A 25,421-nucleotide genomic window follows, 5' to 3' on the forward strand; every position below is an offset into this window, starting at 1 on the left:
TTTTTGGTGCCGAATTTTAGTGCCAATACACAATATCAGCGTATTACATACAAACAGATTATTACATGCACACACAGCTTATTACATGAGAAGCTTATTACCGTGGAAGCGGCGCGCATTGGGAGTTTTATGGATTTTTTTATATCTTTACTAAAAAAATGTTTTTGAAAAGTTTTCGAAAAATAGTGGGCTATCCTTTTTCCTTTTTAACTTCCATCAGTTACTGCCCAAAAGCAGTCAGTTAACATCGAATGCTCGATAGGCTCGTTTCTAAATGTTTCGGTTTTTGTTTTTTTAAATTTTTTTTAGCATTGTCTTAGGACTTGCAGTCCCAAATGAAAACTCTGCATTCCTAATCACTTAATTGCGCGTACTTTTTGATCATTAAAAATTCGTTGTAAAATTCAAATAAATTTCACGTATTCGAGATGCTGAAAAGAACGGCATTGGCTTTGGGCAGGAGTGTTAAGAAATGCTTAGCTGCATGCAAAGGCACGATGCAGCAGCCAATCACCATCTTTAGCAGCTGCAGTCTCAACAACACTGTCAACGAGCAATACAAGACGAAACTGGAGCCGTTGGATAAGCGTAAACTGCAAACGTTATGCAAGAGTTGGCAGACAGGTGAGTACAGGATAAGGATAAGGATAGAGTACAGATCAGATAAAACCTCTCCCAATGATACACGTGCATAGATCTTACACTGGACATAGATGACACAGGCTTGTGTGACTGTTCGGCCGACAACTTATTTCTTCAGCATTATTTGGTCAGCTCATATGTGGCCGCTTGTAAGGGCGCCCAGGAGGTGCAGTTTGTCAAGGATTTCCGGATCAACAACTGCAATTTGCCCTTGCCTTTTCGAGTCACCGCTAGAAATATTCATACCCTAACATCGAAGACATTAGACTTGACGATTCGTGCAAATCCATTAAAGACCATTATCCCCAAGAAGAAGAAGGATAGTTCGCTCAAAGTGATCAGGGAGGTAAAACCCCTTAAGAACTATAGTTCCCCAGCTCTTGACAAGGATTTCTCGTACTATCTGAACCTGCAGAAGGCCAACAAGATCCAGAAAGATGACAAAACAATCGAGAAAGTGCCCGATAATAAGAAGGACATCGATCAAATATGGATGAATCCACAATTCAGACGCCAACAAGAAACCATGTCAAAATGTGGCAAGGACGACAAGAAAGAAGAGAAAAAAAGTGGCAAGGAATGCAAGGAAACGGATAACAAAAAGATAAAGGAGAAATCAATGGACCAAATCTGTAAGCTTAGAGAAGAGTGCTCGAAAGCGGAGAAGAAAATCCGGGCCGAAATGTTCCTGAGAATGTGTAAGGCGCGGGCCGAGAAGCAACAGTGTACACGACAGGGTAAAGGGGATGTGAAGAAAGCACTTCGAAAGAAATGCAAGAAACAGGTGCAAGATTTAAAGTGCAAGGGCAAGGATGCTAAGGATGTAAAGAAGGAACTGCGAAAGAAGTGCAAGAAAATGGTGGAAGATTTAAAGTGCACGAAAATGGCCGAATCAGCGAAATGCAACAAAGGTGACTCAAAGGAAAACCCCCAGAAGCAGGCAGAACAAGCAAAGTGCAAGGATCAAAAGCTCAAGTGTCAAGCGGCTAAATTGAGAGAGCTCCAGAAGGCTTGCCAGGAATTAGCCGACAAGATCAAATGCGCCAAGGAGGCCAAGAGAAAGGAGCTGATAGAAGCCTGCAAGGCGCTGGTCGAAAATGATCGACTGGCCAAAGAAAAGAAGCAGAAGGCTGAAAGCAAGGCAGGAGGCGATTCCTGCGAAACAAAGAAGCAAGTAAAATGCGGCGACAATCCCGACTACAAGAAAAAACTCGAAGCCGAACGATATCTACGAAGGCAATGCGCAAGATTGGCCGAACAGAGCAGATGCAGGAAAATCCGGGAACAGTACAACTTGGAGAAGAGAGCAGCTGAACTAAAGAAGCAATGCGCAATAGTGGCCAATGCGAATAAATGGAGCGCGCTGGACGAACCGAATAAAGCCAAGGAACAAGCGCAACTGGGGACATGCCAGAAGCCCGAAGAGGAGAAGAATCAGTGCGCAAAGTCTGCTCCCTCCAAGTAGAATGCCAAGTCCACCAAAAACAGGCAAACAAAAGTCAACAAGAGCGAGTGACCCAAAAGTAAAAAGAGGCAAAAACTGAAGGATGCCGGAGCCAGAAATTCGACATGTGAAGAATGTTCCATAGATTTCATTACCAATGTCGTTGAACGCTAATTCTACCTGATTCTCTGAGTGAAAAAAAAGAGAGCAAAATATGGAACGTTCCTCGTTAGATTTTAAAATAATAACATATGCGTTTTATTACGAGAATCGCCGTATGAGTTTTACTTTAGCTTAAAGTTTTCCAGGCACTATTTGCTGCGAATAGAACTGAATTTTGTTTGAGCAGCGAAATTGACAGAGTTTTGTGCGCTTTTATAACGTGTACAATATATGGGAGATTGGCTGCTTTCGCTTTGGACGGAAAGCTATTATCAAATAAATGCAAAGCCGAACAAACAAAAAGAAGAAACGACGAAAATTAGTCGAGAGCACACTTGAATATCATTACTGGGGTCAGAGTACGAGATTTGTTTTTAGTGATTCACTGGCGGCGCTGTGGCATTGTTGAACTGAAACGTTGGATAGCGTGGAGCAAAGCCCCCCTCGCCGCTCATCTGCGTGTGCTCCGAGTCATCGCGTCCGGCAATGGTAGGCGCCCGATACTGAGTCTCCACAAACTGCGGTGGCGCTGCAACAAAATAGAGTTTAAATCAACTTTTCGTGCAGAAAATCTCAGTACTCACGTATATTGGGATAAAGATTGCCACCGCCGCCAGTGCTATCGGCCACACTCCAGCCCTGAGCCCCACCCATAGCAACGCCCGAAGCGGGTGGACTGGCTGGACTCACCGGCTGTGTGGGCGCCAGTGAGGGATCCTCCGATTGGATAGCCGGAGCATCTGTGTATTGAACGGGTGGCCTCATGCCGGCCAGCGGAATGGTCCCCAAAGTGATGGGTATTTTGCCCGTTAGATTTCTATGCGCACCGCTGACATCACATGTCACATGCAGGTCATAGTCCAATGCAATGATGCCACAGTTGGATAGATTGGTTGGCGGCAGTGCGGGTATCTCCAGCTGCTGCGTAAACGTGTGCGAGTCGCCGCCATTCACTGGGCCAATGCTGAGATTGGAAATGATCACCTTCGATTCGCGTTTCTCGCTGCGCGGCTGGCTGGTATGGAAGGTGACCAGCTTGCGAAGCTCAAACTTCACGGCACTGAGATTCACATTGCTGGCGTTGTCCACCTCGCATGTAATGGGCAGAATCTGACCCGAGACATAACCAGTTTGCGGAAGGCTCGTGATCACGGACAATGGACCCGACGCACAGCAGAAGCAGCAGAATGACTTCTCCAGTTCCAGCTTAAAGGGATCCTTGACACGTGGATTAAGATTCAAGTCGACCGGTGCAATGACCGTAAAGGCCATTTTCATATCCTGATCGAATTTCCAGGGCCGATCCAATGTCACCTTGATGGTATAGCGCACATGTCCGAATTCGCCCTCAAACGACGACGGCAAAGTGGGGGGCAAGGCGCAAGTGAAGGGATAGGTGTGGGTGCCCGGCGGCAGCTCCGTCTCAGAGCCTGAAAGAGTGTGCCATTAGAGAGGGAAAATTCTTGTGGTTAGATTTGTCCATGGAATACTCACTGTTCTTGCCGCCCAGCAGGTAGTATTGGATCTTAAAGTACTCCTCATGCCCCTTCAGAGTTGTGATTTCATTCTCGGTCTTGCCCTCGCTGGTGGTCACATTACGCTCCTCATTCCACTCCGTATTGGCCTCGCCCAAGAATCGTATTATGATGCCTGCAAAGAAGAAGTGTTTGCTATGAATGACAATTTACTGCGGTCCAACCCCAACCCTCTGTAAAATTAGCTATAAATAATATAAAAGCTACTGCGTCTCTGCTACGCTCTCGCTGACGACTCTCGCTCTTGGCATACCCAACAGATGACATCATCGCTAGGCAGCAGAGCAGCAGCACCAGTCACCAGCCATCAGCATCGTTCCAATACGTTTGCTGGCCTCAATCAAAGGTTTGGGTCTTTTGTAATGGAACGCATCCCCTACATATACATATTTATTATATTCACACTTGTGCCTATAAATAGTTTTGTTATCTCTCAAATTGGAAGTGCAAACAATGGGTGAGAAAGTGCATTTCTTCGATGGGTTCAACAACCGCGAACAACTGTCAAAAGCAGAGCCACAACTGCTCCACCCAAGGAATAGGGTGTTGGGTGGTGTGGTGTGGTTTACATGACGACACCCGGCTTTTAAGGTGCCAGGACTGCCCTGCCCCATGGTTAGCAGCACAAAGAAAGTGGCCTGCATATATTATACATTTATTTATTCTAAGCTGTCGTCACTCTGATGAGTAATAAACCGCAACCTCTCAGCTGATGTGAATAATTAGTACGTACTCCCCTCTCCACAACGCACAAACGAAATATTTCAATTTTGACATCACTCACCTCGAACTTTCTTGGGCGAATCGAAAGTGAATTTAGCCTGGCCATTCACAGTCTGTCCGGCATAGTACGTGTTCCAGGGATTGTCCAATTCCACTTCACAACCTTTCAGACCCATGTCGGAGATTCAATGTTTAATGCACCAGCAAATTAACGACAAAAAGTTGTTTTGAAACGGATTCCGTACGCTCAATTCTGTGTCTAGTGATGGGAAAAGTTTGCACACAACTAGCGATGGGAGATCATAAAAGTATTTCGATTATTTTATTGTGACCAGCTGGATATACCTATTTTCCACTACACTCTTTAATATGAAAGACAGCGATAGACTCACTGGAAAACCAATAATATTTCATTTTTTCTCATGCTATCTCTTCTAGACATGAAGCTGGTGAGTGTAGTGGAGTACGGGCGACTATCTTGTCTTGTCTGATTTTCACTGTGACCCGTGACATTTCACATACTTATCGACTGCAGCCCATCTCCATGACAATACGAAGAAGAAGGACTTTTGCGAAAATTCTCTTTTTTCTCTGCTTTTTTTAAACAAATTCAATTTAAAGTTAACTGCAGCATCGCATTAAATGTCGCTGTTTCGCAAGCCGAAGAAAATACAGCGACGAGTGTTCTCCAGCAGTGTGGACGAGGACAATGACGGGGCCACGTTGGACATGGACGCCGAGAGGGAGTCGGCACCGCCGCCGCCGCTGATATTATCCGGCAAACGCGACAAGGAAAAAGTGAAGAAAACCATCAAAACAAATGATGACAACAAGCCAAAAGCTTTGCTTAGCTTTGTCGACGATGGTGAGTGCAAAAATTGATCAAATCCCAAAGCGTTCCAATTATAATGATTAATTGATTTTGCAGAGGATGATGGGGAGGAGGTTTTTCAAGTGCGGAAATCGTCGAATAGCAAGAAAATAATGCGTTTAATGGACAAGGAGCGGCGCAAGAAGAAGCGCGAGGAGCGAACGGAGCACGGTAGCACGGAAAATGGTAGTACACAGCATTTAGAGTCGTCCAGTGCCACGGGTGCTTCGGGTGCTACAAATTCTAGTAGATATAAAAACGCGAGCAACGATCAGAGTAAAAGTAAAAAAAGTGATAATCATATGATCCAAACCGAAATACGCACAGACGACTTTGTGGTAAGGTTATTATTATTCAATTTTTCTCTCACCATTAAAAAAAAACTGAAAAATTACAACTCAACAAATGATATGATACTGAATAGAATTCTTATAATTAAGAGAAATTATTCAAACGAAAACCTTGAATGATGAAGGCGATTGTGTTGTTGTTTTAAGCTATAGTTTGAAGTCCACATATAACCATAAGTTGCTGTTGTAGTCGATCCATTTCTAAGCTTATACCACTATAATTGCATGCAACCACTTTAATATGCCGCATGAATATTCTCTTACATCTTTCTCCATCATGCACTTTTTCAGGAGCTATCCATTAATATTTCTACCTGTCTTTGTTCCCCTAGCTCGTGGTTAAGAAATCAGAGACGCCCGAGGCTGTTCTGAACGGTCGCGCTGCCCTCTGTGCCGGTCGTGATGATATGAGCGACGATGGTGGGGATCCATTGGACGATGGGGGCCACAGCAAGGAGCATCATCGCTTCTCCAAGCCGGAGGCATTAAAGCAAATGCTGGAGAGTGGCTCCATACCAGATGCGGCCATGATACATGCCGCTCGCAAGCGACGACAGCGAGCGAGAGAGCAGGGTATGAATGGGAGGGATACTTGCTGTCCATGACCTTTCCTAAAAACCATCTTGGAATTCCTTTAGGTGCCGGTGATTATATACCCATTGAGGAGAACAAAGAGCCGCCAAAATTGAGCACCCGCCTGCCCAATGAGGATGTCGAGGGCGATCAGTCGGACGATGAGGAGCGTGTGGATATGAGCGACATAACCGGTCGCAAGGAGCGCGAAGAGCGTCGCGAGCAGTTCTATGCCGTCGAGAATGATTGTATGTAGAGTGTGGGCCATCCCCCCCAAAGGATGTGGCCAGAGCTGACGGCAGCTGCTCGTCACTCAGATGCCTTCTACCTATGGTTTGTGCCCAATCGATCATCTAATCTTTGTTCACTCTACTTCAGTGACCGATGAAGACTCTGACCGCGAGATGAACGAGTGGGAGAACCAGCAGATCCGCAAGGGCGTCACCGGTGCCCAGCTAGTCCATGCCCAGCACGAAACTGTGCTCTCACGCTTCATGATCAAACCGGCGGCGCCCAGCGGTGCTCTAGCCCTGGAAGACGACGACCAAGTGGCCCCACAGTCCACCTCCACATTGCTGGAGCAAGCCTATGCTAAGAATGCCCTCGATCGCAGCCATCTGGCCTCAGCCATGCGCAACTCTGCGGCAAAGCCCAAAAAGGACAAACCCAAGGCCACAGCACTGCGCACACCCCAGGAGATATTCACTGCCATTCAGACACGTCTCGCCGAAATTAAGGAACGCTCGGCAGATCACTCGGCTACCATGGCCAGAGTCAGCTTGGAGCTGAAGGAACTGAAGCTGCAGCAGCAAGAGTGCCAGAAGAATGCCCCAACGGCGGCAGCCAAGTACAAATTCTATCAGGAGGTCAAGTGCTATGTGAACGATCTGGTGGATTGCCTGGCCGAGAAGAGCCCCGCGATCAATGAGCTGGAAAAGCGGGCCCTGCAGCAGTCGGGAAAGAATAATCGCTATCTGGTTAATCGCCGGCGACAGGACATCAGAGATCAGGCCAAGGAAATGGCCGAGGCATCAAGTAAGAGTATTTAGTTTCACTTAATTAGTATTAGTTTTCATTCTGTTTTCATTTGTATAGAACCCATTGCCGCTGCCGCTCGTCGCACACCCGAATACGAAGAACAAGTGCGCCGCGCTGCCGAGCGGGAGGGACGAAGGACACGTCGTCGCTGCGAGCGAGAACGCAACGATCTCTTGGCCTCCCATTTGGATGGCATGTCCAGCGATGATGAAATTGCCGACCAGCAGCAGGAACAGTGTCTGGCTGCCACCGCGCAAACGCAAAAGGAAGCGGAGGAAGCCTTTGAAGATGTCACCGATGAATTCTGTAAAATCGAGCTCATTCTCATGAAGTTCTATGCCTGGCGGAAAACGGACATGTCCTCGTATCTGGATGCGTTTGTTAGCCTGTGTCTGCCCAAGCTATTGGCGCCACTAGTACGCCACGAACTGCTGGTGTGGTCGCCACTGCTGGAAGTCTATGCGGACATAGAGACAATGCGCTGGTATCAGGCTTGCATGCTGTATGCCTGCCAAGCAGATGAAACAATGGAGCAGCTAAAAAACGATCCAGATGTGAATCTAGTGCCTGCGCTCATTGATAAGATTGTGCTGCCAAAGGTGACATGTAAGTACAGCCAAAGACGTTGCCTTTGCCACTGAAAGTAACACCATTTTGTATTTTCTTTTAGCTTTGGTCACGGAATGCTGGGATCCCTTGTCTACCACACAAACACTGCGACTCGTGGGCTTTATCAATCGCTTGGGTCGTGATTTTCCACTCACCGGCACCAATAAGCAGCTAAAGAAACTCTTTGAATCGATTATGGAACGCATGCGTTTGGCATTGGAAAACGATGTGTTTATACCCATATTTCCCAAGCAGTAAGTGGAGATAATTTACCCACAAATAAAGGCTCTTAACTATTTATATTTACAGAGTCCAAGAAGCCAAGACATCGTTCTTTCAGCGCCAATTCTGCAGCGGATTGAAGCTCTTTCGCAACTTTCTCAGCTGGCAGGGCATTCTGGGGGACAAGCTACTGCGTGAGCTGGCCATTGGGGGGCTACTAAATCGCTACCTTCTGCTGGCCCTGCGCGTCTGCTCGCCTAATGATGCCATCAACAAGGCCTATATCATAGTGAATACCCTGCCCACGGTATGGCTGCTGCCCAACAGCGAAACTCTCAAAAATTTGGAACTATTTATAATGTATATAAAACAAACATTGGACAGCTGCGATTCCAGCAATCCAGTTTTTATGTGAGTACAGAAAAAGCTTTCCTTATCCAAACAGATCCTTACTTTATCTATTCTTTCTTTAGGCAATCCTGCGAAAAGGCCAAGCAAATGCTAATAAGACTACATAGTTATTAAAGTAAAAAACATCGCTCACATTTCAAAAACACCAAACCGAAAACAATCAAATGCGCTCGTTATATAGAAAGGCAATGCAAAGCACAAAACACTTAAAAATTCTATAATTTATAAGAATTTTAAACAATTTGTATATACCCCCATAACAGAAAGTGCTTGCTCGAAGCTTGAGCTTAGAAAAACAACTCTAATGAGATGAAACGCTTTCCTAAAACCCAAACCCCTCCCCCAATCGTTTTCCTATAAAACATTCAAAGTGATAAATTGTGGAACTCTGTTTAAGGCTCTTAAACCATTTTTGTAATTTTACTGATTGTATTCAAGGCGACTCGACGACTCTCGTGCATAGCAATAATAAAATATTTAAAAAACAATTTATAAACTATGCAATTTTAACAAAAAATCACTATTACAGACCATAACCAATTGAAATTTACGATATTATGAATGAAGCAGGAAGAGATCTCAATCTGCCTTGGAAACCGAGGCCCGTGTAAAGTTCTGGGCCAGTTCTACCACCTCCGTTTGCATGATTTGCAATTGTTCATGGGCAATTTTGGAATCGTCACTTTCTGGCGCTGCCTGTAGCACTTGCAACACCAAATCTACAACAAGAATATAGAGTAAAAAATTAATTTAAAAATATATGTGGCTATTATCTATCAAAGATGATTAAATACACACCATGATAGCGCAGCAGCGTGTTATTCTGTGGATCACTTAGAGAGCCACGTATGTGCTGCAATATGGCAGAGACGAATTTACCAGAGGCATGCAAAATGCAGCCGCTAATTGTGGTAAACAGTATCAGGGCAGCCAAATGCAGCAGCAGTGCTGGCTCTCGGCAGTCGAGCAGCTGTTGCTGCAGCGTCTTTTTGTGATCCGCAATCAGCAGGCGATCTTTTTTCCTGTCCACCTTTTTGATAATCATACTGCAGGTCTTTAGCACCGATTCGGTGGCCAGCTCAAAATCATCTATGGATTTGTTCAGGGCTTTGTTTTGTTCCAGCAGGGCACTGCGATACTGAGCGTCACACTCTTGGGCCAGTTTGATGCGTTGATCCACATTCAAGCTGGTATTCTTCACCGTCAGATTGCATTCACTGGCCACATACAGCGATAGTTCATTGCAGATATCATTGCCAAGGGATTTGAGCAGATATTTCACCAGCTGCGTCTGTGTGTCATGGCTAAAGAGCTTCAGACCCTTCTCATACAGCCGTATGTCTATCAGCAGCGTATTGATGCGATCCTGGATGGCGGCATGAGTCTGCCGACGATTCGTTTGCGGTGTGGCCTCATACAACTCCTGGGCTTTGGCCAACGCCGTCTGATTCAATTGACTGTCATAAATAGATAGAGAAATATAAAGAAAAGTTCTGTGTAATCTCCCATTCCACATACTTTAGATAAAGAGCTGCAATCGATGGGGCCAAGTGCTCCAAACCCTCTTCCTCTAGACTAGCGTTGATGAGCTTAACAATGTCCGCAGTTTTGACTAAATCTAATGGCTTTACAGTCTTTTTATTGCCACCGCCTGCTCCTCGGGCGCCCTGCTGCACATCGTCCTCGTCATCGGTATCGTTCTGGGCTGCTGCACTGCGTCGTTGATGCTTTTTCGTTGACTTTGTTTTGGTTTCACGTCCCTGGGCGCCGCCACCTGCTTTGCCAGAGGAGGCCTTCTTCCTACGCTCGTCACGCTTATCCACCTTTCCATCATCATCCTGGTCCTGGAAGGAAGTGTTACCTTTTTGAGCCAGACTCTTATCCACAATAAACTGCTGATAGACGCCCGTATCGATGGCTGCCTTGGCCTGTGTCTCGGCCAGAGCATGGGCTGGCTGCACCAGTTGCGTGAGATACGGCTGCGAGAACACTGAAAGCAGAACACACAGAATGAAGCATAAATCGATTTAATTATTAAAGTAGAATCCATACCAATGCTCTCCAGGTACACAAAATTGCTGGGATTGCTATGCTTCTGGGCCATAATGGCGCTGAAGACTTCTTCGATGTCCTCCTCCGACAGATTGGAAGGCAGAATGGTAGTCAAGTCCAAATATTGCTTGGTGGCACTGCATTCATTAAGGGCCGTAACGACGGTGAGCTCCACAAGACGAGCGCCGAGGGCCACGCGCTTCAGGAACAAGAACTCCTCGTTGGGAAATTGTTTGCGTATGTAGGACTTGGCATCGGAAATGCCAAGCTTGTTGATGGCATCGTACTCCAGAAAGCTGTTCTGCTTGTAGAAGGAGTTGACCCAATCGGCCTGCGTCTTAGCGTAGATGTGCGGCACATACTGGGCATTGGCCAGTTTGGAGGTCACCTGTCCGGCCGCCGATATCTCGTCCAGCAGTGAGTGAAAGATCTTCTCCTGAACATTGATCTGCTGCAGAATGACAGCCACATTTGTGGGCCTAGTGATGGCCGCCAGAGCACCACGTATTTTCGCCTTGCATCGCTGGATGTAGGCTTGGGTGAAGAAGACTCGCGGATTGGTAGCGTCTTGGCGGCCCTTGATGATCTTGCCCAGATGCTTCTCTACCACATCCTGCTGCAGAAACTCCGAGGGCAGATCGAATTGAGAGGCCAAATCGGAAATGGATATTTCGCCACGCAACGCCAGCTTCTCATTGATCTCCTGGGCAATGTGGCTGATGTAGTCCTCGTCGATTAGCTGTCCCAGCACCAGATGCACCAGGGGATTCTCTGCCGCAATGCGCTCAGCCAGTGCCTCAATGCGGGACAGATCCACATTCAATGTCCTGCTGACCTCCACCAGATTGGCCCGGCCTCCATTCGCATACAGCTCGTCCTGAATCTCGCGCTCCAAGTGATCCGGTGTAATGTACTCCTTGCCATCGTTGGTGAACACCACCTCGAGCAGCTGCTTCTCCAGCAGCAACGTCACAATCTCCACGCAATTGCGTTCCGAAAGCCTTTAAACGAAAAATGTAGGAGGGTCGGAAATAATTTGTAATTCGCGTACTTACTTCTGCAGTGTCGAGGTAAGCTGGGCTTTTTGAAAGTCCGCTGCCAGGCGCTTAATCTCATCCCAGTCACTACCCATTTTAATTGTTAAATTGAATAAATATGGAAATTTGAAGTGAAAAAACCTGAAACGTCAACAAAAGTGCACGCAGTGGGTCTTCGCAGTCACGGTTTACGGTATATTTTGTTGGTATATTAGGAAAATGATAGGGTATATTTCTGAGGGTCACACGGTATATATTTTATGATTTTCCTTTTTCTCTTTGAACCTTATTATTTAAGCAATCCAATAAAAAAGAAACCTTCAAAATGACCGATCTCGTGTAAAAATGATCCATCAATCGGATAAAACTATGTGTTCAATGTTGAATGTCCTAGCTAGCTAGTAATATTAAACGGAATATTAAAATTGATGAATATGATTTTCCTCGGTATGTTTACGGTATATTATGAAAAAGAGAAGGTGTTTTTGGGTATATTTCAAAGGGTCAGACGGTATGTTTTGTCGATAGATCCGCGGTCACACTGTTATCATTTGAAAATAAACGGTACCCAGTGCGCGTCGTCTTCTGCAAAATTTGTGTGAAATTTTCGTAAACCATTTAATTAGTGTTGAACGTATATTCTAAGGTAAGCATTCAGGTTGTGTCAATGGGTTAGATCAACAGTTTGAGCAGCACTGCCATGTGCCCAAAAATAAATCAATATTTTCCACACAGCAGCATCGTGTCATGTCATGGAATTTTGTGGTTGTCCCTATAGCGGGGCTTGGGAAGCGCAAGCGCTATGTGCGTGTGCGTGTGTCTGTCTATGTGTGCTGCAGCTGCCTTAAAATTTTATTTAGCACAGCTGCCATATGCATATAAATAAACGCATATCCTCTTGGGTTGCCTGTTTTATGCTCCATTCTGTGTTCCCCTTTGTCTTTTTTTAGCGGCCATGTTGCTCGTTTAGTCGGAACGATTGCATGCATCGGCTGACTGGGGGCCCAGCCACCTGAAAAACTAGCTAGAGGCAGTTTAAACCGAAATTTTTGCCAGCCGCGCGATTATACTCTTTGGAAGTGACGCTGACGCTGACAGCGCGCGGCCATCTCGGGCAACAGCAACAGCACAAAACCAAATCTGCCTTGCCTCTGCCCCTGCTCTGCCAGTTTCGTGTGCATCGCGGTTTTAGCTATAATCGAAAATACGTTTAAGTAGGCCCCATTCCCCCATTCACTGGTTAGACTTGATTTCCGACTGTCTTCATGTGCTGTTTCCATATACATATGTATTTTTTGGCTCAAAGCGAAATACAATAGGTAAAAAGAGCAGAGAAGGGTGATAGAGAGAGGAAGGAGAAGTAGAGAGAGTACATACTGACAATATCTAGATCGCGCTCATTACTCATAATTTCTACAACAAATACCAGCACACCGTCACCGTTAATGTTATTTATGTGCATGTGTGTTGTGTTATGTATGTATGGCTGTATGAGTGAGCCGGTAAGCGCGCGCTTAAGGGCAGGTACAGTGTTGCCAATTCTGTTTTCGTCCCGACATATCTGGCTTGAAAAAAGCCAACTGTTTTCCCCAAGTGTTTTTGTTGCTTTTTTGACCATCAAAATTAACGTCCGAAACACAAAATCTAGATAAAAACTATTATGGCCTTCTTAAAACATCGCTGCACTGGCAAGAGTCTCCTCGATTTTGTCTGCTGCTGCTGCTCTACTTTATTTGCTCAGCTGGGAAACGTTTGCTTTATTATGGGAAGTACAATACCCGCGCTGCTGGAGATCTTTGACTCTATGCGGTCATTCACTTTGCTTTGTTTTATACCCCATGCCCCAACATAATTGCGCTTGTGTATGTCTCTGTGGTGAACGTTGCCACCCCACTGCGTTACACCACTGGGACCGGGCCTGCGCCATCCCATCCCCATCTCCTGCGTTGCTCAAAGCATGATGACGCATCATTACAAATGTTTTACAGCGCTTCTGGCAGATGTCATCGCCTCCACTATGACCTCTTTACCCCGCTCCACAGCTTAAGCATGAAAGCAATGCAGAACAAATACTGGGGAAAAGAGCAACAGCAGCTACCACCACCACATGGAAATCTACTATTTATTGGCAATAGTTGTGCAGTTTTGGCCCACTGTGCCGGCAGGCTTGACACCAAAACCAAAAAAGCAACAACAAAGAAAGTGCGACAGCAACAAAGCGCGCAATTACAGTTAACGGCAAAGTGTAAAGAGAACGCAACCAGCAAAAATAGATAGATAGAGATGATAAATTTATGTGTATAGAGAGGGGCCAATAGCCAGGCAACCAAAGTGGCGTTGGGGCGGTGGAGAATACACCACACACATTCACGTACTCTCGTACATGTGAACTTCTCATTTTCTCTTCCCGTTCGATACCAGAGTTTCCTCAGTAGGGCGACAGGCGCGCGCGTCGTCACCGTCATTCGCTTTATTCTGCTGGCCACATCCGCAAGTGGCGTGACTGTAGTATTTCCATAGGCTAGAATTTATTGTATGCCATTGTAATGTGAGGAGCTGCAGGCCGCCATTTATTCATTTCACTTTTGTTTCTTATTCATTGCAGCAGAAAAACAAAAGCAACAACATGACATCCACCGAATTGAAAATTGGCATGACCTGCAGCGCTCGTCCCTCCAGCCGTGTACTGAAGCCTCCAGGCGGCGGACACACCAATATCTTCTCGGAGCCAGACGTTGCCGTACCCGCCCCACGCCCAAAATACAATCAGCAGAATTCTTCCAATCTGAATGCCTGCATGGGATCGACTGACCCCAACAAGGTGGTGGAGAAATTGCGCGACGAGGTAACCACTCCGAAGGAGGAATCCAAGCCCACTGCCAACAGTCAGCCAAAAGATTCGGGCAACAAGCCGGCGGCCACGAATGGCGAGGCGCGCGGACGAGTGCCACCCGGTGGATTCTCGTCGGGCGGCTTCTGGTAGAAGAGGAGTCCCCAGACAAGCATTTAATGACTCATACATCCTCAACCACCACCCACATAGACATACTACACATACAATCATGAACTAAATATAAATCGCTTATAAACATACGTATACACCTCTACATACATACCTACACTACATATACATACATATTAAAAGAAGCATTATATTCAAAAAATAATCTGCTGGAACAAGGAAGCCGCAGAAATACTTAGCTCTCCAAAACTATCCCCCCTATCCCCTAATTCGTTGCCTTTAAATGTATTTCATTATTATTCTAAAACGTCTAACGCATTTGTTGAAAATTTAAGTGACTCGTGATTCCGCCCTAACAAAAAATAACAAAGATAAAGAACCATGACTAAAGCTGTACCACCTAACAAAAACAACTTCCAAAACGAAGCTTGATTTTTTGCATTTTGTACTTAAAGAGAGGAAACTTCTAATAGTTTGTCCAACAAAAAAAACATCAACCTTACCCTTTTCTAACTATCGATGTAATATTCCAAAAATAAAAGAAAAAAACATTTAATTATAAATTGAGTTTGTTTTATTTTATATCGAGAATGCGTGGTCCGAGCCGGAAATTCTTCAGGCTCGAAATTATTTCTATTATATTTTACACATCAGCCTAAGAATTAAAAAAGGGTCCATTAAATCTTCTTCGTCGATTCTCCTTCGTTAAAGCATATTTCTATTTTAAATAAATACATCTCAATTGTATTTCCACTATTTTCGCCACATTGCAATATAAACATGCGTACACAGCATTCGCATTTAAAATTAAAAAAAAGAGTGCACGTTCCAAACTCCTTTTCGGTTTCTTTCCTTTGCGCGGCGTCGTTGTTGGTTCAGAATTATGTTATTTTACCATAAGGATATTCTGTCCTTATGGTAGGACCTTAAGACTAGTGGGGTGTTCATTTTTCTTTGTTAGAGACTAAAATATCAGACTATCAACTATTTAGATCTTCATGTCATTAATGTACGAGTCCAGTTCGGCGTCCAGCTCCTCGGCAGTTGGTGGGGCTTTGCGCTCGCGGCGTGGTCCGCCTGCGGGTTTGGGGGCACCACCGCCACCACCACCCGGGGCCGGACGTCTCAAGCCACCGCGACGCGGTCCACCGGCCTGGCCACCTACAAAATGAAGCGAGATGTAAGTGCCAAGACTGGGATTTGTGATCGATAGATGTGTACGTACCACCACGTTTGTAGGGAGCCGATGCACCAGCACCGCCGCCTACGCGATGCTTGATATCCCCTGAGGCCACTGGACGGGTCAAAGCATTGACATCGGAAACGGCAAGCTGTATGGTCATGGGACGTCCATCCAATGGCACGCCGTTGTACTGTTTGATTGCCTTCATTGCGTCGGTGCGACGTTCGAAAATAACATCTGCGGTGCCTGTGTGCGGGATGAGCGAGAATAGCGTTAGATGGGTTGATTGGATAAGGGATCGGTCTTCAAAACGCACCCAAAGAGCGACCGGAACGATCGTAGTGCACAGCTGCCTTCTTTATCGGTCCAAATTCATTAAATAGCTCCTTGATGTCGGTGTTCGAAACGCCGTAATCCAGATTGTTAACAATCAGGAGGGTTGGGCCAGATCCAGAGCTGGCAGCACCGCGCTTGGGTCCATCATACATATCGTGCTTCCAAGCGCTGTTCACATCGCCCTAAAGGTGGGGGTAGTATTAGGTAGAAGGGTATGTTGGTTTGAGCGCGTTGGGTATCAAATATTGTGGGAGTAGTCGTAGCAGTCGCAGCAGTTGTCGGTATCCTAGCCTCATGAGGACAGCGCCATCGAATGCAGAAACACAAAATATGTGCATGAAAAATATTGAACGTTGGGAACTGGGGAAAAAAAGAACTCAATACGAAACGCTGATCGTTCATTGCTTCTGTCTGGAAAAACTGTATTAAAAGGAACTTTATTTCGACGAGGTGATTGATACCAGGCGAGGAATTCCCTTCAAAACAGCCGATCCGAGGAGTAGTAGAGTAGAGTGTGGAGGAGTGGAGTCCATTTGAACAGCTACATTTACATTTTTCCCTCGCCTCGCACGTCAAAAACAAGGCCTGGCCTGGTCTGGCACCGTTAGTTGTTATGCACGGTGGCCATTTTGAATCCATGCAATTGTGTGAGTGTTTGGAATGCAGCTGTCAGAGCTCCGGGCTCCACACATGGCAGTGTCCTTGTGAATGCATGGATATTTTCTTGCTGCTCTGATGCTTTTCTTTGACTCTACATGAGACAAAACGTATGTATTACCCGTGCGAATTTCGACTTCTGTATGGCGCCGCCGCCGCCGCCACTACCACCGGCACCGCCACTACGGCGACCCTTGAGCACGCCGCCAGCACCGCTTGCTGGCGCTGGTTTCCTTGGCGATGAACCGGCTCCACCGCCGCGACGTGGACCGCCAGCCGGGAAACGCTGTTGTCCAGCCGGCCGACGTGCTCCGCCGGGGCCACCGCGAGCACCCTGTGGTTTTTTCTGTGTGCGGGTCGACTTGATGATATCGTCCAGGCTCATTTCAATTTTGTCCACCATCTTTGCTTTGTTATCAATGTGCTAAAGAGATCTCTGAGTTTATATTGACTGTTGCGCGTGAAATGCAATCTTAATTTCAACTTGAAACTCGCTTTTTCACAAATAACAGGCGCGTGTAATTTCACAAATTTTCACAAATTGAAGAAAGTCGCCATTTTATAGAGGTGTCAAACCAGGGCACTATCGATAGTATCGATATTTTGCTGCTATCGTCGGTTTTGCGACTATCATGATAGTATCGATTGTTTTTTTCAAAACATTCAACGTTGATATTCCTCGATTTTAATATTCCGTTTAATATTACTATCTAGCTGGCCCTCTCAGCCCAAAAAAAATAATTTTATCCAATTCCTCATTGAATTTTGTTTAGGATTGGCTAGTTTTCAGAACTATTTTTAATCGGATTGTTTAGGTAATAGGGTTCAAACAAAATAGGCCAAAGTATAAAACGTAAATGTTGACAAAATGTGACGTCAATGTTGCTGGTCAACCAAGTTTCTTATATGCGTATGTACTTTTGTATACCTTATTTCCTTTAATTGATGTTTAATTTGTTGTTTCAGGCTGCTTTGAAACATTAATATTGCATTTTCGTAAGATTGAGTTATTTTTTACCTATCTATGCATATGTTTTGTGTTTTATATATACATTTATCCCGGTTCTGATACCTATTATTGGTACCCATGAGCTACAAAATTCCGTTGATGTCTTTTAATAAGAGACTGAGTAGTTTCTGCATTCACTGAAGCCTGAAATTACAAACAATATCTCAAGTCCATAATATCCATTTTCCCAAGGTATGCAGATTGTTGCTCATTCCGTGCCAAAGTTGCAGAACAATGCTGCTAATTCATTTCCACATGTTGCTGAATTTTTTCCCATACAAATCAAATGTATCTTACGGGAACGCGTATGGAATGACGCAACAATGAATCTTCATTCCATACGCGTTCCCGTAAGATACATGTTTCTCACACCACGAAAACTCACCACGAAAACGCTCTCTTCACCTCAAAAAAGAGAGAAAATTTTGAAAACTCTCCACGAATTGAGAGCGAAAAATGTCAGTATTTTTGGTGCGCTAAATTGAGTTTGGCGGTCAATTTGAAATGTGTCTTAATATTTGGAAAAATAAATATTTCACTTGATTTGTTTTTTCGAGTGTGACTGGAACCTCAGAAACGTCATTTTCATTATATACCTTAAACATACCGAGGAAAATCATATTCATCAATTTTAATATTCCGTTTAATATTACAAGGTAGTTGGCCATCTCAGCCCTAAACAAATAATTTTATCCGATAGATACATAAATTTTCTACAAGATTGGCAAGTTTTCAGAAGTCCTTTTTATTGGATTATTTACATATTAAGGTTCAAACAAAAACAACATAAAACGAATGTGACGTCGTTTTGTGGCGTTGCCAGACTCGTGCAATTCGTAGTTGCTGCGGGCTGCCATACCACGATATTTTGTAATATGAAATTCGTCAATTTTGATATTCCGTTTAATATTACTAGCTAGCTGGGACTCTCAGCCCAAAAAAAATTGTTTTATCCAATTCCTTAATGAATTTTGTTTAGGATTGGCTAGTTTTCAGAACTATTTTTAATCGGATTGTTTAGGTAATAGGGTTCAAACAAAAACGGCCAAAGCATAAAACGTAAATGTTGACTAAATGTGACGTCAGTGTTGCTGGTCAACCAAGTTTATTCTTTGCGTATGTACTTTTGTATACCCTATTTCCTTTAATTGATGTTACATTTGTTGTTCCAAGCTCCATTGAAACATTATTTATGATTTTATACTAGATTGACATGTTTCTTACCTCTTAATGCATATGTTTGTGTTTTATATATACATTTATCCCGGTTCTGATACCTATTATTGGAACCCGTGAGCTGCCAAATTTCGTTAAACAGAGACTATGTAGTTTCTGCATTAATTGGTGCCTGAAATTACAAACAATATCTCAAGTCCATAATATCCATTTTCCCAAGGTATGCAGATTGTTGCTCATTCCGTGCCAAAGTTGCACAACAATGCTGCTAATTCATTTCCCCATGTTGCTACAGTCGGCTGTAGCTGAGAGAGAAAACTGAGAGAGAAAATATTTGAGGAAATAATTATTCTCTTCTTATTCTGCTTTGATTCTTTTTCGTACATTTTTGCAGGCTTTTTACCAACAACATTAGAAAGTAAAAAATCCTCTCTTTTTCTCTCTTTTTAGTATTTATAAAAATTTTAGTATTTTAGTTTTAGTATTTTATGCTAGTGTCCGACTTAACCCACTTAACACCCATCTATTTAAAAAGTTGAGCACCCTGTGTTAAACCGCAGAAAATAATACTGTTTGTAAAGGTTCCTTGTAGCTCCATCCGCCTCTTTACTTAAAAAACGAAAAAGACCACCGAAATCGTTCACCTGTAATGCGTAAAATATGTTAAAGTTACATAGATCTCGTGGAAATATAACTGGTCGACAATGGGATAATAATTAATATTACTAGCTAGTTAGCCCTCTCAGCCCTAAAAAAAATAGTTTTATCCATAGGGTTTAAACAAATACGAGTTAGTTTTATGAAAAAAAGTACTGGAAAATGCTGCAAAGCTAGGCATGCATTATATGTCGGAAAATACTAAATTTGGGGCATGTTAGTGTTGGGAATCGATTAAACAGTATTTTTGGCCTCTGCTTCGCGTTCTCCGCACATTCGTACCGTATTTTATTAAAAATTTAAAATAACATTCCCAGACTTGTTTTAAGTATTACAGAACTATGTTTATTGTGGCCGTAACTGGAGGCATTGCCACGGGCAAGAGTACCGTTAGCAAAGTGTTTGAACGGCACGGCATTCCCGTCATAGATGCAGATAAAATCGCCAGGGAGAGTGAGTAGACGAAATCTAAAGAATAGAATCTGTTGTTGAGCTGCTGTAATTGAGAGCAATTTCCGTTAATTATCGCATTTAATTTACGTAGTCGTGGAACCAGGTCAAGCTGGCTGGGAACAGATACGCGCTGCTTTTGGCGAGGACGTGCTGCTCCCCAGCAAGGAGATAAACCGTCCTGTCCTTGCACGCATGATTTTCGAGGACAAGGAATTGCGTGGAAAACTGAACCAGATTACGCATCCTAAAATACACCGTAAGATCTTCTGGCAGGCATTCAAACTGTTTGTCACAGGACATTCGTGGATTGTCCTGGACCTGCCGCTGCTCTTCGAAACTGGCATTCTAATGGATTTTATCTACAAAATTGTTTGTGTTTCCTGGTAAGCAATCTATCGATTCCATCATTCAATTTGAACGTATTCTCTAGATGTGATTATTTCAGTGATTCGGACAAACAACTCCAACGCCTGATTGCCCGCAATGAGCTATCCGAGGCAGACGCGAGCCATCGGATCAAGTCACAAATGCCGCTGGAGAAGAAATGCGAACAGTCGCATTTTGTTATTGACAATAACGGCAGCGTTGAGGAAACGGAAGAGTCGGCCATACGCATTGTGAGCATGATGAAGGAGTCCAAGCAGCACTGGCGCAATCGTGTCTACCTACTGGGTCTGGTTATGATCGTGGGCTTTACCATCTATATGTTGTTGAAGATATTTAGTCGCGTACCCGACGACATATAGCCATTGTAAGTGTGTTCCGTTCCTGGCCTCCATCCAGCGTGTGCCATTCAATGCTTTTTAGTGTGTTAGTGCAATTGAAACCAAATCTTGCTTCATAAGGGCAGCAAAATTATACAATTAGTGCGATATTTGATCGCCTTTTAGTGAAATATACAAGTCGGCAAAATTTGTATTTGTTTTGTTTTCTTGTTGCCACAAACGTTCGGATTGTCTCCTGCTGCAGACAAGCGAACGTTGCAAATATCCGATTTATTTACAATAAGAAAACTCTGATAAACATCAATTCGAACCTCAAAGCATGCATCAGAATGGGGGAGGATTCTGTTCTGTTTGTGTTTATGTGCGCTGTCGCCAGTTGGTCGATGGCTCACCCATCAGAGACGCCGTCTGCTGGCAATAATCTACAAACGACTGCAGTGCATATCGTGTTACCGCCTTCGTTACGTTATGATTCAACTGCATGGGATCCTGGACAACCATTGGCTTGCGCAATTGCAATGTACTTTCGGGATTCTCCCGAATGTATTGGCTATAACTACAATTTAAAATGAATAATTAGCACACAGAATACTGTTAATGCTGTAGATCTCTTACCGATTTGGCATTAACTTCTCAATATGTTGAATTTGGACATCGCGGCTACCAAAGTATGGGCACACCAGTAAGCGCTCGTAATCAAATGTGGAGTAGAAGGTAAAGAAGGCCCTCAAAAGGTTGCGAACTGCCGGCACATCGGTATCGGCTTCCGGAAGGCGCAGCTCTTGCAGAGTTTTCTGTCCAAAGTTGACAATCCAAGCTGAAATCGAACAAACACCATTAGATTCATGCTACACTGTATGCCGTGAAACTCCGACGACTTACGTCCAACGAACTGATTGTAAGGCTGTTCATGTTGCAAGGAAAAAATTGAGGGCAGAAAGCCGTGCAGCTGCATGAAATATATCACCATCAGTGTAATGCTGTAAGTGGAGATGTCCGTCAGCTTGCAGCGCTCCAGCCAGTTTTTCGCATAGATGCACATGTATTGAGCTGCCCCGCAAAAGATAAGAACAATCATTGATCAGAGGAATGGAACGTGACTTTGTGACTGTTTGTTTGTGCGCTTACCCAGCGGCTGTGTCTCGAATATGTACTTTAACAAGTTCGTGTTGCAGAAGCCCAGGCTATTCAGGCATATATCACACTCTATGCCGGTCAGCAGATGGGAGACCTTGATGATGGGAACGCGCGCCTGCTCGATAACCTGCTCAAGAAACCCACAATTTAGTATGAAAAGGAATGACGTATGTCTAAGGAATAAGTTACATTGATGATGCGCCACTTGTTGCTGGAACAAAAGACGGGACGCATGGCCCGCAGCTTGCCCAACGTGTCCTTGGAGGCGCGATGTTCAAATGTTTCGAATGTGTTGCCTGTCAATGCAATGCAACCGTCACATCAATCATCATTAGTCGGGATCAAGTGAGTGAAAGCACTTACCTATATCCACAAACACATCCAGATCGGAACAGCGTGTGCCAATGCCAGTTATGCGTGAACCGAACTTGTAAATGCGCATCTGGCTATTGGGAAACACTGGCGTCAGCACCTTTATTAGATCCGCCTCGATGACATCGTATTCGGGTATCACTTTCAGCTTGTCGGCCACACCATATCTATCCTTGAAGATTCTTGTGAGATCGGACGTAACCAAGGCTTTGGCTTCTGTAAAACAAAAGAGCACAGACGGTCAGATCAAAGCACACACAGACGCTCGCTACTTACTCTTGGGCAGAATGTCTATCAAACGACCGCGTGGTGCCACCTTGGTCGGTACCCTATCCTGCTTCGCCTGCTGTGCTGCAGCCGCTTCAGTATTCGGATGCTGTGCTGCAACCGCTGCATTATTCGGATGCTGGTGCTTTTCGGACAAATGCGTTACAACCTTGGAAATGTGTGTGCCAACCATTTGATTGGCGCATGCTATGCAGTTGAATGTGCGTTTGATTTTCTGCAAATCCTGCGGAGGCACAAAGACCACACCTTCACCGGCTCCGTTGGCGGGCATTATAAAAGTGGGCTTTCGGTCCAAATACTTTTCGATGCCCAACATAACGCGCTCCAGAATCGTGGCCAAATATTGATCCAATTCGAGTTCGTTGTTGCGGCTCACCTCCTCCAGGGTCTCCAGGAAGAAGTTGGCCTCCAGCGTGAGGGGATTTAACTGCAACGCAACGCATATGATATGCCAGTGCATATTATATTATAACTCGAGTTCAAAGTAAAAGCTCACTCCCACTCACGTATAGTGGATTTGGTGGATTCTGTCTTGCCGCCATCGCCTTGATTTTCTTTTTGCTCTTTCTCGTGCGGACGGCGGGAACCTGTACGGGACGGGTCAAAGTAAAAGATAATTTTATAAAGAATTATGTGCGTTCTCTGCCGCCGTGTTTACGACTGGCCCGGCTTGTTGATTTTGAGTGCGAGAATTTTTAAACTGCCAACTACCAGCTGATATGTGAGGGGCTGCCAACTAGGTGAAATTAAACCAGTACGTACACATACACAAACACATGCAAATCAATTTGAGAGTAATTATGAAGTTTTAGGCATTTTAATCAAGTGCAGGGCACCATGGTCGCTTATAGTGATGGGGAAAGCTGCATACCCGCTCTATTATCTGACTTTGACTCTCGTAGTATAACCTCTCGGCATTGCTGCAAACAGTCTTTTTCAACCAAAACGATTCCGATGCTTCGATTCTCATTGTCTCTCTAATATAACTTATTAGTTACTAACTAATAATTTAAAAACAAACTCTAGCTGTCACTAAATCTAAATGGCGTCGGACACGTAAATTTACACACACATAACACATACTAAATGCGTAGGCGGTAGTGTGCGTGGAGCCCCACTTTTGACAGCATATTCAAAACAAGTTGGCATACCATTCGCAAGGTATAACTTTTTAAGGTAGGGTTGTTTTTCTTCTTATTCCTGTTTGACGAGTTTTTTTTTGGCCTGTTCGCGTTTCGACTTCGAATTATTTTATGGTTATATTATGGTTATGTTATGTCATAGTTATGCTCTTTCTCTTCAATGCTAGTGCTCTTCAAGCAGTGCCAGAGCTCCCACAAGCCAGGTTGTATAAAGGAGGGTATTAATTTATTACGTAAATTCTGCAACCAGAATTGGTTTAAATTTTCGATCTCTCAAATCGTGCTTTTCTGCATCACTCGAAAACTTTCCTTAATGTGTTCACACTGGATTGCACATATAATATGTATTATCCTTGTATCTATTTTCAAACATTCTACTTTGGCGCTTGGAATCGGTTAAATTTTTTCTGAAACGTACACATTCCTCGCTAGTGGTCTCTGTCGAATTTTACATAATTATGTAGTTAATTTGTAGTAAATGTGTAGTTAGCGTTTAGTTAGTTTCCATCAGATTGATTTTTGTTTAATCCTTATTTATGAATAATTCTAATGAAAATGAGGACTTATGATTGGCAAATCTTTAAGGAAATTGATTAATGAATCGTAGAAAAATATATTTTCAGCGCTGAGAGTCTTAGCTTGCTAGTAAAATTACACCGAATATCAAAATCGAGGAATATCAATGCATTTTGTCGTGTCCGTCAGTATATTATACGGTATATTATTTAATCAATAATATACTTTTCAAAATGACCGCCAAACTCCATTTAGCGTACAAAAAAGACTGACATTTTTCGCTCTCAAATCGTGCTGGTGGTGTGAGCCACATGTATCTTACGGGAACCGTAGCAACATGGGGAAATGAATAGGCAACATTTTTCTGCAACTTTTGCACGAAATGAGCAATAATCTGCATACCTTGGGAAAATGGATATTATAGAATGGAGGTATTGTTTGTAATTTCAAGCTCCAATTAATGAAGCTACTACTCAGTCTCTGTTTTAAAGACATTAAAGAAGTTTTGCAGCTCACGGGTTCCAATAATAGGTATCAGAACCGTGATAAATGTTATTATAAAACACAAAAAATATTCATTACTAGGTAGAAAACATCCCAATCTAGGATGAAATCATTATTAATGTTTCAATGGAGCTTGGAACAAAACATTTAACATCAATTAAAAGAAATAAGGTATACAAAAGTACATACGCATAAAAGAAACTTGGTTGACCAGCAACACTGACGTCACATTTAGTCAACACTTACGTTTTATGCTTTGGCCGTTTTTGTTTGAACCTTATTATGTAAACAATCCAATGCAAAAGAGTTATGAAAACTAGCCAATCTTTTACAAAATTTATTGAAGAATTGGATAAAATTGTTTGTTTAGGGCTGAGAGTCAGCTAGCTGGTAATATTAAACAGAATATCAATATCAAGGAATATCAACGTCGAATGTATTGAAAAAACAATCGATACTATCGTGACAGTATCGGGCTAAAAAATTATTAATTTTTTTTTTTTTTGTTATTTACTGGTTACTGGTTCTCGGTTTCTGAGGTCACTCGACAAAACAAATCAAGTTATTTTTCCAAATATTAAGACACATTTCAAATTGACCGCCAAACTCAATTTAGCGCACCAAAAATACTGAAG

At 43.8% G+C, this 25,421-nt stretch overlaps 8 protein-coding genes across 12 annotated transcripts; 4 read left to right on the top strand and 4 right to left on the bottom strand.

Annotated features, from left to right (window-relative positions):
- The first annotated feature begins 239 nt into the window (after positions 1-239).
- On the top strand, positions 240-2,356 carry LOC111072769 (axoneme-associated protein mst101(1)-like). Its single transcript, XM_022364826.2, has 2 exons — positions 240-624; positions 696-2,356. Exons 1-2 carry the CDS (start codon positions 429-431, stop codon positions 2,105-2,107), a joined length of 1,608 nt encoding a protein of 535 aa, XP_022220518.2. The 5' UTR covers positions 240-428; the 3' UTR covers positions 2,108-2,356.
- LOC111072779 (arrestin domain-containing protein 17) lies at positions 2,316-4,784 on the bottom strand. Its single transcript, XM_022364838.2, has 4 exons — positions 4,568-4,784; positions 3,743-3,898; positions 2,833-3,678; positions 2,316-2,777 (listed from the first exon to the last, which is right to left on the bottom strand). Exons 1-4 carry the CDS (start codon positions 4,680-4,682, stop codon positions 2,623-2,625), a joined length of 1,272 nt encoding a protein of 423 aa, XP_022220530.1. The 5' UTR covers positions 4,683-4,784; the 3' UTR covers positions 2,316-2,622.
- Positions 2,446-9,068, top strand: LOC111072744 (PAX3- and PAX7-binding protein 1). Of its 3 annotated transcripts, XM_022364787.2 has the most exons (10): positions 2,446-4,129; positions 4,945-5,371; positions 5,435-5,715; positions 6,060-6,300; positions 6,366-6,548; positions 6,679-7,335; positions 7,396-7,944; positions 8,009-8,201; positions 8,257-8,580; positions 8,643-9,068. In XM_022364787.2, the coding sequence occupies exons 2-10, from the start codon at positions 5,149-5,151 to the stop codon at positions 8,692-8,694; spliced, it is 2,703 nt and encodes a 900-aa protein (XP_022220479.1). In that variant the 5' UTR covers positions 2,446-4,129; positions 4,945-5,148; the 3' UTR covers positions 8,695-9,068. The 3 variants fall into 3 exon arrangements, with proteins under 3 accessions (XP_022220479.1, XP_022220498.1, XP_022220488.1); XM_022364796.2 differs by lacking the exons at positions 2,446-4,129; positions 4,945-5,371 and having other exon boundaries at positions 5,631-5,720; XM_022364806.2 differs by lacking the exons at positions 6,366-6,548; positions 6,679-7,335; positions 7,396-7,944; ... (1 more) ...; positions 8,257-8,580; positions 8,643-9,068 and having other exon boundaries at positions 5,435-5,720; positions 6,060-6,181.
- Positions 8,968-11,852, bottom strand: LOC111072760 (E3 UFM1-protein ligase 1 homolog). The gene is made up of 5 exons (XM_022364818.2): positions 11,688-11,852; positions 10,633-11,633; positions 10,099-10,570; positions 9,379-10,037; positions 8,968-9,299 (listed from the first exon to the last, which is right to left on the bottom strand). The coding sequence occupies exons 1-5, from the start codon at positions 11,762-11,764 to the stop codon at positions 9,160-9,162; spliced, it is 2,349 nt and encodes a 782-aa protein (XP_022220510.2). The 5' UTR covers positions 11,765-11,852; the 3' UTR covers positions 8,968-9,159.
- A 357-nt stretch (positions 11,853-12,209) lies between these two features.
- Positions 12,210-15,194, top strand: LOC111072805. 3 transcript variants are annotated; one of them, XM_022364873.2, is made up of 2 exons: positions 12,210-12,315; positions 14,275-15,194. In XM_022364873.2, the coding sequence occupies exon 2, from the start codon at positions 14,296-14,298 to the stop codon at positions 14,650-14,652; it is 357 nt and encodes a 118-aa protein (XP_022220565.1). In that variant the 5' UTR covers positions 12,210-12,315; positions 14,275-14,295; the 3' UTR covers positions 14,653-15,194. The 3 variants fall into 3 exon arrangements, with proteins under 3 accessions (XP_022220565.1, XP_022220582.1, XP_022220576.1); XM_022364890.2 differs by having other exon boundaries at positions 12,248-12,315; positions 14,278-15,194; XM_022364884.2 differs by lacking the exon at positions 12,210-12,315 and adding an exon at positions 14,107-14,202.
- On the bottom strand, positions 15,188-17,361 carry LOC111072796 (THO complex subunit 4). Its single transcript, XM_022364861.2, has 4 exons — positions 16,929-17,361; positions 16,131-16,332; positions 15,857-16,060; positions 15,188-15,792 (listed from the first exon to the last, which is right to left on the bottom strand). The coding sequence occupies exons 1-4, from the start codon at positions 17,208-17,210 to the stop codon at positions 15,620-15,622; spliced, it is 861 nt and encodes a 286-aa protein (XP_022220553.1). The 5' UTR covers positions 17,211-17,361; the 3' UTR covers positions 15,188-15,619.
- A 2,495-nt stretch (positions 17,362-19,856) lies between these two features.
- LOC111073844 (dephospho-CoA kinase) lies at positions 19,857-21,014 on the top strand. The gene is made up of 3 exons (XM_022366383.2): positions 19,857-20,102; positions 20,194-20,485; positions 20,548-21,014. Exons 1-3 carry the CDS (start codon positions 19,991-19,993, stop codon positions 20,846-20,848), a joined length of 705 nt encoding a protein of 234 aa, XP_022222075.1. The 5' UTR covers positions 19,857-19,990; the 3' UTR covers positions 20,849-21,014.
- A 68-nt stretch (positions 21,015-21,082) lies between these two features.
- LOC111073837 (terminal uridylyltransferase Tailor) lies at positions 21,083-23,706 on the bottom strand. The gene is made up of 9 exons (XM_022366369.2): positions 23,496-23,706; positions 23,131-23,211; positions 22,613-23,051; positions 22,328-22,552; positions 22,154-22,260; positions 21,956-22,091; positions 21,710-21,877; positions 21,443-21,644; positions 21,083-21,383 (listed from the first exon to the last, which is right to left on the bottom strand). The coding sequence occupies exons 1-9, from the start codon at positions 23,592-23,594 to the stop codon at positions 21,185-21,187; spliced, it is 1,656 nt and encodes a 551-aa protein (XP_022222061.1). The 5' UTR covers positions 23,595-23,706; the 3' UTR covers positions 21,083-21,184.
- Between the last annotated feature and the right edge of the window lie 1,715 nt (positions 23,707-25,421).

This window comes from Drosophila obscura, unplaced genomic scaffold (assembly GCF_018151105.1).
Source record: "Drosophila obscura isolate BZ-5 IFL unplaced genomic scaffold, ASM1815110v1 contig_4, whole genome shotgun sequence".
NCBI lineage: Eukaryota > Metazoa > Arthropoda > Insecta > Diptera > Drosophilidae > Drosophila > Drosophila obscura.